Source organism: Topomyia yanbarensis, chromosome 1 (assembly GCF_030247195.1).
Source record: "Topomyia yanbarensis strain Yona2022 chromosome 1, ASM3024719v1, whole genome shotgun sequence".
NCBI lineage: Eukaryota > Metazoa > Arthropoda > Insecta > Diptera > Culicidae > Topomyia > Topomyia yanbarensis.
In genome coordinates, this window is record NC_080670.1 from 196,048,211 (window position 1) to 196,066,626 (window position 18,416).

At 42.5% G+C, this 18,416-nt stretch overlaps 3 protein-coding genes across 3 annotated transcripts; all 3 read left to right on the forward strand.

Moving 5' to 3' along the window:
- Nucleotides 1–7,453: 7,453 nt before the first annotated feature.
- On the forward strand, nucleotides 7,454–8,925 carry LOC131676465 (transcription factor IIIA-like). The gene is made up of 2 exons (XM_058955530.1): nucleotides 7,454–7,824; nucleotides 7,884–8,925. Exons 1-2 carry the CDS (start codon nucleotides 7,582–7,584, stop codon nucleotides 8,901–8,903), a joined length of 1,263 nt encoding a protein of 420 aa, XP_058811513.1. The 5' UTR covers nucleotides 7,454–7,581; the 3' UTR covers nucleotides 8,904–8,925.
- Nucleotides 8,926–9,723: 798 nt separating this feature from the next.
- On the forward strand, nucleotides 9,724–12,082 carry LOC131686368 (protein scarlet-like). The gene is made up of 4 exons (XM_058970543.1): nucleotides 9,724–10,216; nucleotides 10,276–11,150; nucleotides 11,203–11,773; nucleotides 11,839–12,082. The coding sequence occupies exons 1-4, from the start codon at nucleotides 9,811–9,813 to the stop codon at nucleotides 12,012–12,014; spliced, it is 2,028 nt and encodes a 675-aa protein (XP_058826526.1). The 5' UTR covers nucleotides 9,724–9,810; the 3' UTR covers nucleotides 12,015–12,082.
- A 665-nt stretch (nucleotides 12,083–12,747) lies between these two features.
- LOC131686384 (pre-mRNA-splicing factor Slu7-like) lies at nucleotides 12,748–14,822 on the forward strand. Its single transcript, XM_058970544.1, has 2 exons — nucleotides 12,748–13,540; nucleotides 13,597–14,822. Exons 1-2 carry the CDS (start codon nucleotides 12,851–12,853, stop codon nucleotides 14,740–14,742), a joined length of 1,836 nt encoding a protein of 611 aa, XP_058826527.1. The 5' UTR covers nucleotides 12,748–12,850; the 3' UTR covers nucleotides 14,743–14,822.
- Nucleotides 14,823–18,416: the final 3,594 nt, after the last annotated feature.

Here is an 18,416-nt window from a genome sequence, read left to right on the forward strand (position 1 = left end):
AGCTGTTTTAAATCTGATCCCAAAAAGTGCTCGAAAAATAGAACCGCATCTCAGCATTGCGATTGGCTCTCAAACGTGAAACTTTTTCGCTCGATGCGCCAACTGGATTTCATTTTTGGTACTAGTCAAATGATGATGAAAACATTTTCTTGCATTGATGATATAGGATGGTTGTTCTATTTTAATTGTTTTAAAATAAATATCACATAGTTTCACAAAAAGCTTGATTACAGGTGATAAGAAAACACTCGTTCTTTCGTTTGACACCAAAACATTCAGTTGAACTCAATATTTTATTACGAATTATTGAGATCCGGAATTATTTTTGTATTGTTGAGGTTAGGTTGGTTGTTTTAGATATGGAAAATGTTTATCTAGAAATTGGACTTATCAGTGGATAACCTCGACCACCAACAACTACACTCTTTGATCCAGTGATTTTTGCCCACCTTCGTGTTTTCTATCGAAATTTCAATCTCTGAATTTCATTTTAGTATAAATTGAAACCGGTAGAACAAATGTGAGTGAAGTAACAAGAAATTTACCATCTGGATATTTTTCAGAGGTAGGAAACATATTTTCTTCACCAATATTACTTTTCATTAGAAGATATAACATTTAATTATAATATTGATTGAATTTAAAAAATTCAGAATTTACTTTCCAAAGCGTTTTGACAGATGAAAATAAAAACATCATCGTTGAACTTCTGTGCCCTCTGGCGGTCGACATCTAGCGTTAGATCACGAATTGGCTCTCAAACGTGAAACTTATCCGCTCGACGCGCCAACTAGATTTCATTATTGGTATCAGTCAAATGATGACGGAAGTATTTTCTTGCATTGATGATATAGGATGGTTGTTCGATTTTAATTGTTTTAAGATCAACATTGCTTAGTTTCACTAAAAGTTCAATTACAGGTGATAAGAAAACACTCGTTCTTCCGTTTGACGCCAAAACATTCAGTCAAATTTGATATTTTATTACGAATTACTGAGATCCGGAATTATTTTTGTATTGTTGAGGTTAGGTTGATTGTTTTAAATACGGAAAATGTTTACCTAGAAATTTAATTTATCAATGAATAACCTCGACTGTCAATATTTGCACTCTTTAATCCAGTGATTTTCGCCCACTAGCGTGTTTTTATCGATATTTCAATCTCTGAAATTCAGTTTAGTATAAACTGAAACCGGAAGAACGAATTCTTAGTGATGTAACAAGAAATTTATCATCTAGATATTTTTTAAAGATAGGAAACATATTTTCTTCATCAATATTACTTTTTATTAGATGAAATAACATTTAGTTATAATATTGATTGAGTTTATGAAATTCAAAATTTACTTTTCGATGCGTTTTGACAGATGGAAATAAAAACATCATCACTGCACTTTCGTGCCATCTTGCGGTCTACATCCAGCTTTAGATCGCGAATAGATCTGATTTAGTCGGTGATGTAAAATAGAACACCCTATGTAGAATACATCAGCGTTGCGAACAGCCTAAGGCCATGAAAATTGGGCAAGGAATCAATACATACTATGATACACGAGGGGAATGATGGTTCAGAATAATTGTTATTTTGCGTTCAATTTTACATAAATTTCTTTTTTTTTTCGAGGATTTTAGAAAATTTAAACGATTTGATAGAATATTGCCAAAAAATTCGAAAAAATTACAACAAATCTCAATCCAACTTTGCTCGAATTCCGACCAATTTTATGTAACTGGCAACTCTGCATGCTCTATTTTAAAATCTTCCAATAATTCTGGCAACCAAATTTATGTTTTTGTTTTGATTTGTTCCTGCAGTTATGCTGCTGGCAAAGTTTGGTTTCGATTTCATCGAGCATTTAAACTGTCAAAACGTGAATTTCGAGCAATTCAATGTTTTTTATGACGAATTTCAAACCATCATCGGCCATTCCAAATCATTACCTAGTAATGTTGGAAATTCGAACCCATAACCAATGCCAATCTTTACAATCAGAATTTTAAATTAAAAGTTCATTTTATCAACAAATCACGGAGTTCAATAGCGATTTCGTTTTTTTGGGTGCTACACCGGTGTAGTGCGAAAAAAGAGACAGACTGATTACACCCAAATTTGAATGAGTGTAGCACCGACTACACTGATGTAGTGCACAGTCGAAAACGACATAAAATGTGCATTGTTTAATACATGAACATATTTTTTCGATGAATAATATTCGTTATTCTTAGGAGCAATATAATGTTTGTTGATTTGAAACTTAGATTTAGAATGCACTTCGCTATCACACTTTTTTCACAGTTGCTTAATGAAATGAATAACTTTTAAAACCGCGAGACTGGCAGCCATGCTAACCTACGATCAGATAGTAAAGTAAGAAGTCTGTCAGTTCAAAGGAGTTGCACTTTTGATTCATGACACTTTCAAACTGTGCAGTTCGATTTGGTGTGAACTGTGCAACAGTTGCCACTGCCTTAGGGTGCTTACAGAGTGGCAGCGAGAGACTGAGCTGGGGCTGGTACTGACATAAGGATGCGAGAATACTGCATGCAGCAAATCAATTGGAGCCTGTCAAAGTAACAGCTAGCAATCGGCGCAGATCCGCTCGGCTTTCACTCTGATATCATCCCACGCAGGTTTCTCACAACCTAATGTCAGTACCAGCCCCTGCTCAGCTTCTCGCCGGAACTCTGTTAGCGGCCTTCCCACTGAGACGTCCAAAAAATTGTTTCAAAATCGTTCAACACGGGTCCAACGATGGACGTTCGTTGAACGGTTATTTGGACGTTGTCCAAATTGGTCCAACGAACGTCCTTCATTGGACGATTTTGAAACCAACCGTTCTTAGAGGGTTAGAAGCTCAAAACCGTTGGTGGCAATTTAATAGCACAGATAACAGACGTTTGGACTCGATTCGAAACGTGTGTAAATACCCGCTACTGAAATTCCGAATAAATCAGAGTTCTGAACCACGTTTGGCAAACGTTTGTAGGTGGTGCAGAGATCGATGCAATGCAGTTAGAGTGCAGCTGTCAAACACGTATAGCAAACAGTTCCGTAGATGCCCATAGTGAAACACGGATTTCCAACGTTTATCAATTTGAAAGTTTACACAGGTTTTTTGAAGAATTTTTATTCTAGCCTAAATGTCTGTTATCTGTGATAATAGCAACTGCTTTAAGAGCACACAAAACAAATTGTTGAAGGAAATATTTTGCCACTGCCTAAGAGACACTGAAACATTGGTGGTGTTACCACGATTGCTGGTTTCAACTCAAGAATCTCGTCAAAAAAATTCTCGAGTATAGCGATGGTGAACCAGTGTTGAGAAACTGTTATTCCTCCCACCACATCCCACTTGTTTTGTGTAAAGTTTACATTATAGATGTCAATTTAGATACTGGAACCAGCTACGGGCAAACCATCTGCTGGTAATGTGTGCACTCCTGCTGGTAGATAAGATGCTAGCAATGTAAGAAAATTCTTCAAAATAATAGAAAAACTTCGAAAACATACGTTTATTTGATATATTCCTACAAACTCACTGTTCCTTTACACAATTCAAAAGCATTTGGATAGTTGAATATCGAAAAATAAGCGAAAATAACAAATTTTCTTCTTTGTGCAGACTTGGATTTGTCTACCAGCAGCGTTTTCTAGCATAAAAATTGCAATTACCAACAGCTACCAAGCGTTTGTATTATGCCGGTAGCACACTGGTATTAGCATGCTGGCAACTATGTATAATGTCAACGGGTCATAAAGGTGCTTAGACTGCAGATCATCGGTTAGTCGTCGAATGTTATGTGGTTTTTGCTTGAAGCGAAACTGAGTCAGGTTCTAACCCCAACTGCTGTCAAAATGTACTGGTTACTACCTTACTCAGTTCCGAGGTCAAGCAAAAACGTCATTAGTAACGTAATTCGATTCCAGATGAATACATCCAGCCGACTAGGATGCTTCTCTAACCATGCTAACACGATTTTGCTATCGTACCTCAACATGACCCACTGGAATTCTATCTGGATGCTCGGAAGCACTTTGTTTACCACATTCGAGAGTAGAAGCAGGGCACACAGTTCCAAACTCGCAATCGATACCTCGTTAAGTGGAGCCATCTTCGATTTAGTGATTAGTAAACTAAATTAGGCAGGGCAGAATGAAGAGGCAGGCTCCAGGCAACAACAAAACCGTGCAGTTCATACCTTACTGAACCATCGAAAGTAACTCTGCGTGGAATCGATGATTGCTTCAGAAGTGGCAGAAACTGCTATAGTTCGTCCCATTGATTTTGATCAATTCGGTTGCCCGTCGGATCTTATCAATCATTCTTTGTGCGCCAAAGTTTTGGTATCAATAGTTTAGCGAGTACGATGGTTCGTGAATACAATGCCAGCTGGTCGTACATTTTTGTCCCTTAGGAGTTGATGATCCTTTTAGTCACAGATCGCTTGAATTTGATTAACGTAGATGTCACACTAACGATGAAAAGTACGTCAGCGGATGGATACCACAGTAGACCAAGAATTTTTAGTGTCTGGTAATGCGCTAATCTTCAATTCCCGTTCATAGGCCGGAATGTGTTCTAGAAATTCGGATATCTATCATGGAGCTGGAATCTAACTTTTCCCAAGATTGATTTGAACTGATAATACGATTCAACGTCTTCTTAAAGTGTATCGCTCGTTAGCTAGCTCAACCAAACTTCGTGTGATTTGGAACAGAGCTGATACAGTTTCATGTTGGATTCTCGGCTCCAGGGTCTGGATGCAGTCGGTTCTTTAGCTTGTAAAATCATTTAAATGCTAAGAAACGACCGCTTTCCAGCTCGGCGCGGTTTTCTATTATAAATGTGCCGGTCGATTCTCGATAGTATGTGGACACAAAATGTGGTATGGTGTTCGGTACTTCTTCATTCTCCAAGAACCTGTGCATTAAGTGTTCAATGGATTGAATCGATGCCACTTGCGAATATTGCACGAAATCAGGCGGTTGATCCATCCATCCAAGCAATGACTCACTCAGCTCCGGGAGACCTTCGTTTTGGGTTAGACGGTTTGACTTCATAAATTTGAAGACGAGTTACGCTCCGATCAGCATTAGGAAATCAGGCTCACCTCCATCATGTCGCATGTGGTTGTCTTCAAATTGTTTATGCTAGCAATTGGAACACTAACTCTCTGTTTCTGAATGGCTAGAGTGTTGGCCAAGTTTTCAATGATGAAGGATGGTGGATTTTGAGTAGAACGAGACAGAAATTGGAATCAAAGCGATTGCTAGGCATTTTAGAGCACTTTAATCGCTTTTTATTACTACGTTAATGTAAAGCTATAAATTTTTGACGTTTGAGAACGGTTTTATCGGTTTAATGTGGTGTAATATTTCACTTCCCCGACTAAGTGCCAAGAATACAAAAGCACCAGCTACTCTCACTGTGGAGGTCGAACGAGCATTGCTCTTCTCCACAACTAACAGGAGAAGGAAAGCAAAGGAGGCAGAACTGCGACATCACACTATTTGGTGTCGGTTATTCGTCACCAACAAATTTTAATTTCGCAACAAAGGGGCAAAACTCACCTCCCTAGCCCAATTAAGGATCGCTGCTGGAGTAGCAACAACACCGCAAGAACTCGTGTGATGTTGACCTAGTCAGTTGGATTAGAAAAAATCTCCCAGACCTTAGTGCAGCTGGTGATAAGCACCACTAAGAGTGAAATGATTTGGTAAAATTGCAGTAAAATAACTTTTTACACCATTTTGAGCGACTTAGTGGAATGCAATATTTCAATTGTAGCACATAGCGAAATATTACTTTCCTTAACCCTCCGGAAGTCGTGCATATGGCTTACCGAACGAGCAGCCGCTGGTCCCCTAAGACGATTTCGCTAGATTTTCAGAGCAGCGTGCACTCAGTGCACTAGCGCGACTTCCGGAAGGTTAATTTGTAGTAAATTTTGTTTTTCATTTTCATTGCTTTGTGAAAGAAATTAGCAATATTTGGTGAACTCTTCGCCACCTTGAAACGAAGGGTTAGTCGGGAAAAATAAATCTGAACCAGAGTAATAGTTAATTTAGACTTTTTAAATATTTTGTAAAGAATCAATTAATTCCAAAAAAAAATGAACCTATGCTTCTTCCCACCAAACCGGGAGAAATTGATGTAAAACCCGGAGACCCGGAGATCGCTCCCGAAAACCGGAGTCTCCGGGTCAAACCCGGAGGGGTGGCAACCCTAGTTTGGTCAGTTCTGCCCTTCAGCAAGACGATTGCTCGTGGCAATAGGGATCTTTAGCGGTGTGCGGGTTACGGCATTTTCTTATGCAGATTAGTACTGTGAGTTGATATCTCAATCCTTTTTCTATTTCTAAGCCCGAAACTATTGAAGAAAAAACATTTTTTAGTTTGTTTCCTTTTAGGACAATAACACATCCAAACCCATGCGGCTTGCACGTCTCTACAGGTTCGTTCGGTTGGATTAGGAGTGGCTTTTTGGTCCGATGATGGATTCGCCCTTCTCAACCGTAAATGCTAGTTTCATTCGGCAGTAAGGCTTGGTGTGGTCCTATCTTCGCACAACTGCCGTGGCAATTACGACAGCTTTTATAGGACGATGACACTCGCTGGCTAGCGCACTTTGATTGCACCCATTGTTATAGCAGTTTATCATCTCTCCAAAGCGACTTCAGTATTTGTTGGAATTTGCGAAGCTCTCCAGGGACTACTTCCAATGTTTTCTGGATGATTTAACCAATGCCGCTGTCGACAGGTTGTCCATAACCAGCTCAGACGCATCAAATATACTCTTAACTTTTCACGTGTTTTGGGCACTCGCCTAGAAGATTTCGCAGCTCGTTGAGAGATTCGGACATTATCTTCTTCAAACCCACCAGACCGCGAGTACGTGTGTTCTCATATCTCTCCGTCAATATCCTTCAAGCTTATGCGTAGTTTCTCTGGTTTACCAAAGCCTTGTCCAGGTGGTACAGCTTGATTGCATCAGAATCTCGAGAAAGCGCCATAGTATGGCCGTGAACTTTGGCCACGCTGTGTAGTCCCCGCCCACCGTTGGAATACGTGCTTTAAACTGGTTGTTGGTGAACTTATGGTGTCGGGTTAGCTTGATTCTGCATGATACGAGATTCCGCTTAAGCTGATATCGTGTTGTACAGTTGCTTGAATTGTAGGTACTTATAATTTTTCGTTAAGAGAGGAATTATGTCGTTAGTGATAATAGTCACAAACTCGAGAACTCGGAATCAACTACACAAAGATTGTTCAAGAACATTTGCACATGCGGGATTCCCAATTTTTGCTTTGCGATTTCTCAATCCGCACTTCATGCGTTGAAATGCAGATTGCGCCACACAATGGTATTTCGAGCAGTTTGAAATACAATTGCACTGCTAAACGCACTTAACGATACTGATGACATATCATTCAAATCAATGATGGTTTGTTATAACATTTAATGATTTAAACAGCACGCGCCATTTCTCGCAATAAACAAATTGAGTTTTTTATTCAATCATTGGAATTTTAAACAATACTATCGTGTACATTGTAGTGTAACAAAGCTAATCAGACTATGGTAAGTGAGGCGGAATCCACCGATACCGATCAGGGTCCGCTAGCAGCCAGCCAACCGTCGGAACCCGAGTTCCGAGGATTCGATTTGCAGGAAACCGACGGTGTGCAACTACAAACCGAAGACAAACTACCGGAAACACCCACTGTTACGGCCGCCTCAATTTTCAACTGCGAAGAATGCGGTTTAACCTTTCGAAAGCGGGATCACTTCGATCGCCATCGGTTTGGACATACCGGAGTGGTAAGTTTATTTTCGAGTGATATTTTTTAGGTGTTATTAAATTTATAATTTAATTTTAGAGAGAATACCGCTGTTCGGTACAGGGATGCTTAAAAGAATACACAAACCGGACTCACTTAAACCGTCACATTCGGGCGAACCACACGGAAAAACTGCCGCAACCGGGAGATCCCATTCGCTGTAAACATCCCGGCTGCACGAAGAATTTTTCAACCGAACAAAGTATGCGTCGTCACTACGAATTGAAACACATCCTGGGCAAGTCTTGGTCCTGTCCGGATTGCGGTGAACGTTTCTGGCGAAAGTTGCAACTGAAGCAGCACTCGTTCAAACACACCGGACAGTATCCGCACAGGTGCAGCATCTGCCAGAAGGGTTTCATGAATCTGAAATCGTTTCGAAATCATCGCTCGAATCATGCTCTGCACAAGTGTGATTCCTGTACGGCTGAGTTTACCCGCTGGACGGATCTGGTAGCTCACCGGAAGCTGCAACATGCGACCCTGTATCAGTGCGATATATGTCAGGGAAAATTTCCTTCTAAGAAGAATCTGAAAGCGCACATCAAGATACATTTGGAAAGTCAGGAGGTGTTCCAATGTCCGCACGAGGGATGTCCTAAGTTTTACGACTATGAACGTAATTTAGTAGCGCACATTCGATCGAAACATGAAGGGTCCAGAAAATTTGTTTGTCCCGTGCCGGACTGTGGTCGATCGCTGTCAACGAGACAAAAGCTTGATCAGCACCGTCGAATGCATGAATCTGCTGCGAGAAGTGTCCCCCGTATGAAGATCCCGAGTGGGAAGCCAGCCGGGAAACAACGGAAAGACAGCGGTTTACCGAAACGTTCCAGTGCAGCTCGGTTGGCGAACGTCGAACTGGATCCACGGGCGGAAAAAATTCTGATCGAACAGAGTCCGGACCGGAGGCCACCGGTTCAGTTCGAGTGTTCTATTGCGCTGGATTCGGCGTCCGAGTCGGAGCAGGAAATGAGCGGAAAGGTGGGTGAGATCATTCAGGGTCAGCTGGCGAAGATTCAGGAGCAGATTCGGTTGCTGCAGGAGCAAACTCAGTGAAGAGTAGTGAGCAATGGTTGATTGGGGGGGGGGGATGGGTATAGTATTATTTTACAGCAATGAATTAAGGTTCCATTATGAAAGTTATGAATTTTGTATACACCAAAGAATTGTTTGAAATAAAATGTATTTATTGAAGTTCTTAGTGTCAATAGGAATATAGTCCTAGCTCTGAATTTTTGTCCATCAAATGGATGTAAATTTACGTTCTTCTTTCATTTGTTTCCACCGCCTTTTATGAAAGAACTTGTCTTCAATTTTAAGCAGGTCGCCTCACCATGCACAAGCACAAAGGCGCCCTTCTACGGATTCTCTTCTATTCTATCACGTATGCACCACAATCCGTTCAATTTGACTTCCTTTCCACTCGAGCAGTTTTCTTCATCCCGCCAACTCCTAGCTGCACGTGAAAGAAACTTGAAAATTATGTTAGCCCGATATCAGATTACAACATATACCACTTTTACTTAGCCGGCATATGCCCAAACCCCGGTTGTGAGCGATATTCACCTATACGTGCACCATCAGGACCGCGAACTTCGCTCGCTGATTGACCATTATGAACAATGTATGATGGAAACAAAAACCCTAGACCTTTTACAGCGGGCACCAGCAGCACCACGCTCCATTGAGTGCCGCCTCGCTGCCGGTGAGTGGTTAGCCCCACGCGGGAACGGATGAAAACCACAACTTCAAACATTCCATCTCTTTTGATGGTTGTTGCCGTGCGTCTCGGGATATCGATTTCACTCTGCCGCTAATGAACCACGCTCGGAATACACCCTGGTTGGCTTCCTCAGTCAGTCTAGTTTCGTTCGTCCAGCAGTGCGCACCTACAACAGTCGAAGTTCGGTTGCAGCAAACCACGCAGAGAGGTATGCAATCCTAGTAGCTACGGACCATCGTCATGACCAAACAATCCGCCTCGTGTTCCATCACTCTAACCAATATGGTAAAGAACGGCAATAGTAGGAGGAAGTCTCGCTCCCTGAACAGTACCCCGGAGAGTTTCGAGTTCCAGCAGCTATTGCCACCGGTGTCCATCGTTACGCCTCTCCCGCCGACCGGGACCCGCTGCTATCAGTCTTCGCTGAGAAGCTACAATAAGTGGTCCCCGACGGAGCAAGGTGCGACACTGGTTTGGCGGGATTTGTGTGTGTATGCTACCGGGAAAGGAGGCGATCAGAGTCGGATCAAGCGAATTATCAACAACGTGAGTGGAGCGGTCACACCGGGTACGCTAATTGCGCTAATGGGTTCCAGTGGAGCCGGAAAGAGTACTCTCATGTCAGCGTTGGCCTACCGAACACAGCGTAAGAAACCTTACAAATGATCGTAGCCGTACCGTTTTGATGTTGCTTTTTTATTTCAGCTGGCACCGTTGTACAGGGTGATATTCTAGTTAACGGCCACCCAATAGGACCTTACATGTACCGGCTGAGCGGATTCGTTCATCAGGATGATCTGTTCATGGGTTCGCTGACGGTCGGTGAACATCTCTATTTCATGGCCAAGCTAAAACTGGAACGGGGTGCCAACCGACAGAACATCTCTCGTTTGATTCAGGAACTGCTGGAGAGAACCGGACTTGCCAAGTGCGTCGATACGAGAATCGGTGAAGTCGGCGAAGGTAAAATGCTTTCCGGCGGCGAAAAGAAACGACTCGCATTCGCCACGGAGCTGTTGACCAAGCCGACGATTTTGTTCTGCGATGAACCGACAACCGGTTTGGACTCGTTCAGTGCACAAACTCTAGTTTCGACTCTGCAACTGCTTGCCAAACGAGGCACTGCCATTATCTGTACGATACATCAACCTTCGAGCCAGTTGTTCTCCATGTTCGATCAGGTTATGCTGCTGGCTGATGGACGCGTTGCTTACGCGGGGAAACCCAACGATGCGCTGGCATTTTTTGAACAGCAAGGCTACAACTGTCCCTCCAACTACAATCCTGCCGAGTTTCTGATTGGCGTGCTGGCCACTGCTCCCGGATATGAGAAGGCCTCTCAGCGATCTGCTCAACGTCTGTGCGATCTGTTTGCCGTCAGTGAAGCCGCTGGTCAGCGTGACGTTCTGATCAATCTGGAGATGCATATCGCCGAAAGTGCTAATTTTAACGTAAAAGACGCGAAGAATCTTTTCCGGAAGCCGCTTTGGGTTTTTACAACCTTTTGGTTGACCTATCGAGCCTTTCTGGTTGTGGTGCGGGACCCAACGATTCAGTGGTTGAGACTTCTTCAGAAAATCGTACGTTTTAGGAGATACGTTAGGACCATTACTCAAATCTTCTACCTTTCAGGCTATCGCCCTCATGGCAGGACTTTGCTTTTCCGGTGCCATCAAGCTCGACCAGCTCGGCGTGCAAGCCATTCAAGGCATTCTGTTCATCTTCGTTTCGGAAAACACCTTCTCACCGATGTACTCGGTCCTCTCGGTCTTCCCGGATACCTTTCCGCTGTTTATGCGTGAAACTAAATCCGGCCTGTACCGAACCTCTCAGTACTACGTAGCCAACGTGCTGGCCATGCTACCGGGACTCATTGCCGAACCGCTGATCTTTGTCATTGTAGCGTACTGGTTGGCAGCGTTGCGTCCAACGTTGGCCGCCTTCACCATCACGGTCATCGCTTCTACGCTGGTGATGAACGTTTCCACTGCCTGTGGGTGCTTCTTTTCGGCTGCCTTCAACTCGTTGCCGCTGGCGATGGCCTATCTGGTTCCGTTCGATTACATCCTCATGATCACGTCCGGTGTGTTTATCCAGCTTAGCTCGATGCCGGCTTCGATCTCCTGGATGCCGTACATTTCCTGGATGATGTATGCGAACGAGGCGATGTCGATCGCTCAGTGGCAGGGCGTTACCAATATCAGTAGGTTTTGGTTTGTGCGATCGATGTTTTTAAAGTTTTAATTTTACAATTTTTTCATTGAGTAGCATGTTCCGTGGAGGATCCCAACCTGCCGTGCTTGCGTACCGGAGAGGAAGTTCTGATTCACTACAGTTTTGACGAGTCGCACCTCTGGCGAAACATCTGGGCGATGGTGGTGATCTACTTTGGCTTTCACCTGCTCGGGTGCTTGTTTCTGTGGCGCAAGACGAGACATGGTTAGAGTTTCGTTTTTGGTTTATATAGAATTTAGGGAGAGATTTTTATGCTGACTAAAGAAAATAAAGCGTTTTCGGTGGATTAATGAGTTTTGTACCTGTGTTTAATAATTACAGATACTCAGTTAAACTCATTCCGGTTCGGATTTCCGAATGGAATCAGTATGGATTCCAATTTAAATGCAACAACCGATTCCGACTCAATCGGTTTCAGAATCGATTGTTGCATTTGAGTTGGAATCCATACTGACTCCATTCAGGATTCCGAATAAAATTCCGAATGGTTTGACCTGGTATCACCTCCTCCGATGATCGACATGTTCTGTTGCAATACATTTTTTTCTCAATTATTTTCTATCCTACCGAATATTTTTCCTTATTCATGATATTGTACGTTTAGATGAACACGGTCAGCTAAAGTATTCGTTCGGATGAGTAGTCACTGTCACTTCGTTGTCAATCAGATTGTCAAAAAATGACTGAGCCTTTCAACCTCTATGATTCGCACAGATAATGTGCACACATTCTTTGTAAAGGTTAGCTTAAAATTCGGAAAATGGTTCACGGGATTTGAGCACGAATTTAATCCTAGTTTCAATGTATTTAGGTAAATATTTAAATATTCATATATAAAATGAATAAAACATTTTTTATTTTTAAATTTTTCAATTGGTTTTAACAGTTAGGTCCTATTCAAATGTTGCGCTTGAATTATTGTCAAATTATGCTGTCAAACAAATACGCATCAGAGTTGACATCATTTTATTTACGTTTCCAGTTCCAGAACGAAAAACAATATTAATTTCACGCGAAAAAGTGCACCACTCCACCCATCCCGACCATGGCTAGCGGAGCGCCACGCGTTCCGATTTCGATGCTGCTGCAGGACAAATCGGCCACCACGGAAGACGATGAGGAACCGAAGAAAAAATCCCGTGAAGACTGGCGCAAGGCGAAGGAGCTGGAGGAAGCCCGTAAAGCGGGAACAGCACCGGCAGCCGTCGACGAGGAAGGTAAGGACATTAATCCGCACATTCCGCAGTACATCAGCTCGGCACCGTGGTACTATAATACGGCCGGTCCAACGCTGAAACATCAGCGACCGCAGGATGATCGGAAGCAGGATTTTTCCGGAGTGGACGAGTGGTACAAGCGGGGTGTCGATACCAGCAAGGTGGTAACCAAGTTCCGGAAGGGAGCTTGCGAGAATTGTGGGGCTGTTACACACAAGAAGAAAGATTGCATGGAACGACCGCGGAAGGTGGGAGCCAAGTACAATGGAGCGAAAATTTCCTACGATGAGTTTGTCCAGCCGAAGATCATCTCCGATTACGATGGTAAACGGGACCGCTGGGCGGGTTATGATCCGGCTAATCACCGGGAGATTGTAGAGGAATATCAGAAAATCGAACAGGCGAAGCGAGAATTGAGGGCGCAAAAGTTGAAAGAGAATCCGGATTTGGAAAATGAGGAAGAAGGGGAAGATGACGAGGATAAATACGTGGATGAAGTGGACATGCCTGGAACGAAGGTAAGTCTTTTCCTATTTAATTGTAGTTTCGACTAATTAATTCTATTCTGTCACAGGTTGATTCTAAACAACGTATTACGGTGCGTAATCTTCGTATTCGTGAGGACACTGCAAAATATCTGCGCAATCTGGACCCGAACTCGGCGTACTACGATCCGAAGACTCGTTCCATGCGAGACAATCCAAATCCACAGCTTAATCCGGAAGAGACAGATTTTGCCGGCGAGAACTTTGTCCGCTACTCGGGAGACATTCAGAAACATGCCCAGGCGCAACTTTTTGCTTGGGAAGCTCACGGAAAGGGGGTGGATGTCCATGTATTAGCGGAACCGACTAAACTGGAGCTGTTGCAGATGGAGTACGAGAAGAAAAAGGACCAGTTTAAGGACGAAAGCAAAAACACCGTACTGGAGAAGTACGGTGGCGAAGAGCATCTGCAGGTTCCTCCGAGGGCACTGCTTCTCGCCCAAACAGAAAACTATGTAGAGTACAGTCGCTTCGGCAAAGTCATCAAGGGAGAGGACAAACCGATCATACGATCCCGCTACGAGGAGGATGTCCTCGTAAATAACCACACCACGGTGTGGGGCTCGTTCTGGAAGGATGGCGTTTGGGGCTACAAATGCTGCGAATCTACGATTAAAAATTCGTACTGCGTCGGAGAGAGTGGTAAAGCATCGGGGGTTGTTAAGCCGGTAGACATCATGGAACCAATTGCTGGGCCTTCCCGGATTGGGACAGAGCAACAAAAGGGACTGGCTACCGGAAAGCAGTTTAAACAGCCGCCGCCTTCTAAAGAGAAGGACGATGAAAGCAGCAGCAGCAGTTCAAGTAGTAGCAGTAGCAGCAGCAGCAGCAGTAGTAGCAGCGATTCGTCCTCCGATTCGGACTCGGATCAAGCTGAACGGAAGAAATCTAAAAAATCCACGAAGAAACGTAGAAAGGAGAAAAGAAGGTTGAAGCGAGAACAGAAGAAACGGGCGAAAAAGGCCGAGAAGGAGAAAGTGCAGGATAAGCTGCAGTTGGCGCTGCTGGCCGAGGAGCGCCATCAGAAGCGAGCCGAGCAGCTGCTGAAGATGGACGAGAGGAAGCGACCGTACAACAGTATGTTCGAAGTTAGAGCTCCCACCGAGGAGGAGATGGAAGCGTACCAGATGAAGCGCCGGCGGGATGAAGACCCGATGATGCAGTTCACGAAGTAGTAGAATAGTGCAGTGCGTCTGGTACTATATGATTAATGGGAATAAAGTTTGATGCTGTTTGTTCACTAGAAAATTAACAATTAAGGTTCTTTCTATTCAATTCCATCTTCCTCTGGTCTGATTAATAATTGTTTTTGCATGTTCAACAGTAGATTTAGTTCGAATAAACTCGATGCGAACCACAAGACCATGGGTTTGAGATTTATTAATTTGGATTCAGATTTGATACCAGCGCTATCTGGTTGTGGTTACTATTGCTCAAATATAACGCTAACTGCTCGAAAAATTAAATTGTGCAACTTTTAGGATCCACCGCAAGATAGCTCTGCGGATTTGTATCCGTTATTGATAATTCGACACAGATCTTTCATTAGGGCCTCAGTCGCAATGTACTCAAATGGAGAAAAATCAATTTCAATATTCGGCGATGCTTTTCTAAATGTAGTTTTTATTGTAGGTATAAATTACTTCATGACCATGTTTTTCCGGAAGCATCTTTGGTTAAACCTTATGACAATATAACAAAGAATTTAATTCCTATGTGCTTTTAGTGGGTAGAAACTAAAAAAATGCTTGCGCCCAATTTGCATCCCATTCGTGATTTCGCCCTTCAGCAACCACCATTTGCGGAAGGGCTAAACTGGGTATATAATTTTCAGAAGAGCGCGGTAAATGGGCTAAACTGACTCTGCTTTGCTGGGTAGGGCTGGGTAAATGGGCGAGCTTGACAGTATACTTTTTAATAGGGCAAATGGGCGCATAGAAACCGAATATAAATGAAAGGGTGCGCCCAGTAAAGCTCAGCCGGAATTGAACTGGAATTCTGGCTGGTTCCAGCTCGTACACGGGCTCCAGTGACACAACCGATTCTAACTAGAATCGGTTGTGTCACTGGAGCCGGAGTACGAACTGGAACCAGCCAGAATTCCGGTTCATTTCCGGCTGAGCTTAACTGGGCGTGCATCTTTTCTTCGAATTACATGAAAATATCGAAATATTCGAATGTTTATGTGCAACAACTATCGAGTAGACATGATCATAGTAGATATTGCTTATCATTTATATAATAGAATCGCCGTTTAAAGAATAATGTTCTGTCAAAAAATGTAAGTTTAGCCTTTATATTCCATAGGGCCAAAGTCGAAAACTCGAAGAAAATGCATGTTTCGCCGTTTTGTTTTCTTTAATTATAAATCGAACTAAAAACCATTTTAACTAATTTTCACCTCAATCTTGTAGTATTTTTGTCGCATAATGTCATAATAGCGAAAACGCTGTTTGTTTACATTTGCGATTTAAGCCCTAATGAAAGATCTATGTCGAATTGATATTTCTGCTCCCGTTCAAAAAGAAAAGGCGGAATTATTTCGTGATGAAAACAAACCAATTTCCTTTGACTTGCGTTTGCATCTGTGGTTGTAAATGAGCTGTCAGAGATCGAAATAGCGATAAGCGTGATAAAAGATGGCTTTCGGTCTCATGCGCAGCTTAATCACAACTACAAGAGGACGTATGTCGCTACTATAGTACTGATTACACGTTGTTTCAATACTATAGCCCTTTGCGCCCTTTACGAGTTACAATCTCTTACGTTGTGGGGTTAGGATGCACGCACGGTGTACTATGAACATTTAATCATATTTGTCCAAGTGTGAGTGCAGTTGTGATTTTTTTACGAACGAAGATGTAAATGTAAAAGTAAAAACACTTGGGGCCATACAAACTGGAAGTTCACTGGAGCAAACAGGGAGAAAATCGTTCCTATATTCTCTTCTTCTTTTTTCTTCTTCTGGTAGCAAACCGGAGTAAAAAGGAGAATGTTGGTCATGAGCAACTGGGAACAAGGAGCGTGTACGTGTACTAGCACAAACTTATATACATTTGGCACGTTCGGTTATTTACACTCGCAAGTTTCGATTCGGTTGGTCGATTCATTTGATGTTATCACAGAGAACAGACATCCATGATCGAACAAAAATATTTAAAAAACGTGTGTAAACATTTGAATTCATATACTAAAAACACTAGCGCCGCCACACCAACCTATCCCAACTATCCGTCAAATCGATTCCGGAGCCGGTTCGAAATCCTGGATGGATTCTGCATGGAATCTAGCTCAAAGAAAACAACCGATTCCGACTCTATCGGTTGACGCATTTGAGCTGGAATTCATGCTGGAAGTCCGAATCGGTTCCGGACTAGTTTGACTGGGTAGAGAATAACCGCTGTCAATTCTGTCGCACTCAGCCACAAAAAACATGACGACAGTAGCGCACCTGGTTTAGATATCCAAACTACCTTCGAAACCGTTAGAGATTTTACACAAGTTGAATGCTGAAGATGGACGTCTGTTCTCTGTGATGTTATGTTCCGCGATCCTCGCCGCCAAGAATAATTTCGAAAGCAAGAAGCCAACATTTAATCCCAATAAGGATTATCGATTACCGTTTTAGCACTTGTATCTACAACAGATAAGCGAATGTCGCAGCATTGCATATGTACATTATCAGTGGCAGTGATGATGTCACAAGTAATGTTGCGAAATACGCGTATCTGTTGTAGATATGAGTGATAGGTGGTGCAAGTTAAATGGTAATCGAAGAGTTCTTATCTGGATTTGGTGAAAATATTCCACTAAATTGCCCGAGAATTGTGAATAATTGTAAGAAACCCTCAACGAAATCATCGATCAAAAGAGAGAAAATGTTCCAACTTTTCTATTCCGACATCCTCGGTTGCATCAACTCTCGATGTTAGCTATAAGAAGTTTAAACGCTAAAATCTTGAATAATTGAAGGAGTTTGCGATATTATTTTTATGTGCTTCAAAGCACAAAATGTGTGAAAAAATTTCAAAAATTCAGAATCCATTCACTTTTGCTCGATATTGCTTTCATCTTGACTATGGCCATGAGACGGTCAACCACGAATCGCAGGCTGCCCGAATGTGACTTGTTGGTATTTTGGCCTACTCTCAGATAATGGCTTTCTTCAGCGTTTCGAGGCTGGCGTATTTTTCACTTCGACCCTTGCTCACTAAAATGGCCTGGTGAATATGAGAGCCATTATTGTCGCGCTTATAATAAAATCTCGATTGTACGTCGATTCCCGGTTTACCATTTCCCGGAAAACCATTTTCCGGAATGTCATTTCCCAGAAAACCATTTCCCGGAATGTACCATTTCCCGGAAAACCATTTCCCGGAATGTACCATCTCCCAGAATATCATTTCCCGGAATGTACCATTTCCCGGAATACTATTTCCCGGAATGTGCCATTTCCCGGAATACCATTACCCGGAATGTACTTTTTCTCGGTAATTATTTATACTATTGAAATATAAAGTAAACATGTAATTTGAACTTTAAGAACAAATCCAGAGCTATGTTGACTTGCATATATGGTATTCTATAGCATTCAAAATCTTATCATTTTATAGAAGGCAATATCATGAGTTTATAGAAACAGCCCAACGAATCATGTGTTTTTTACCTTCCAAGATGTTTGTGGACCTGCATACACGTGGCCTGGTTACATAGAGATAATTCTGGTTTCTAAAAACTTTAATTATCACGAGCGTTTACAATTAACCACTTTTTTTCGTGAATGGTCTTCCAGAGGAATGGGTTAAATTTATCGTCGAAATCAAAAGATTTCATTTTCGCCGTTACAGAA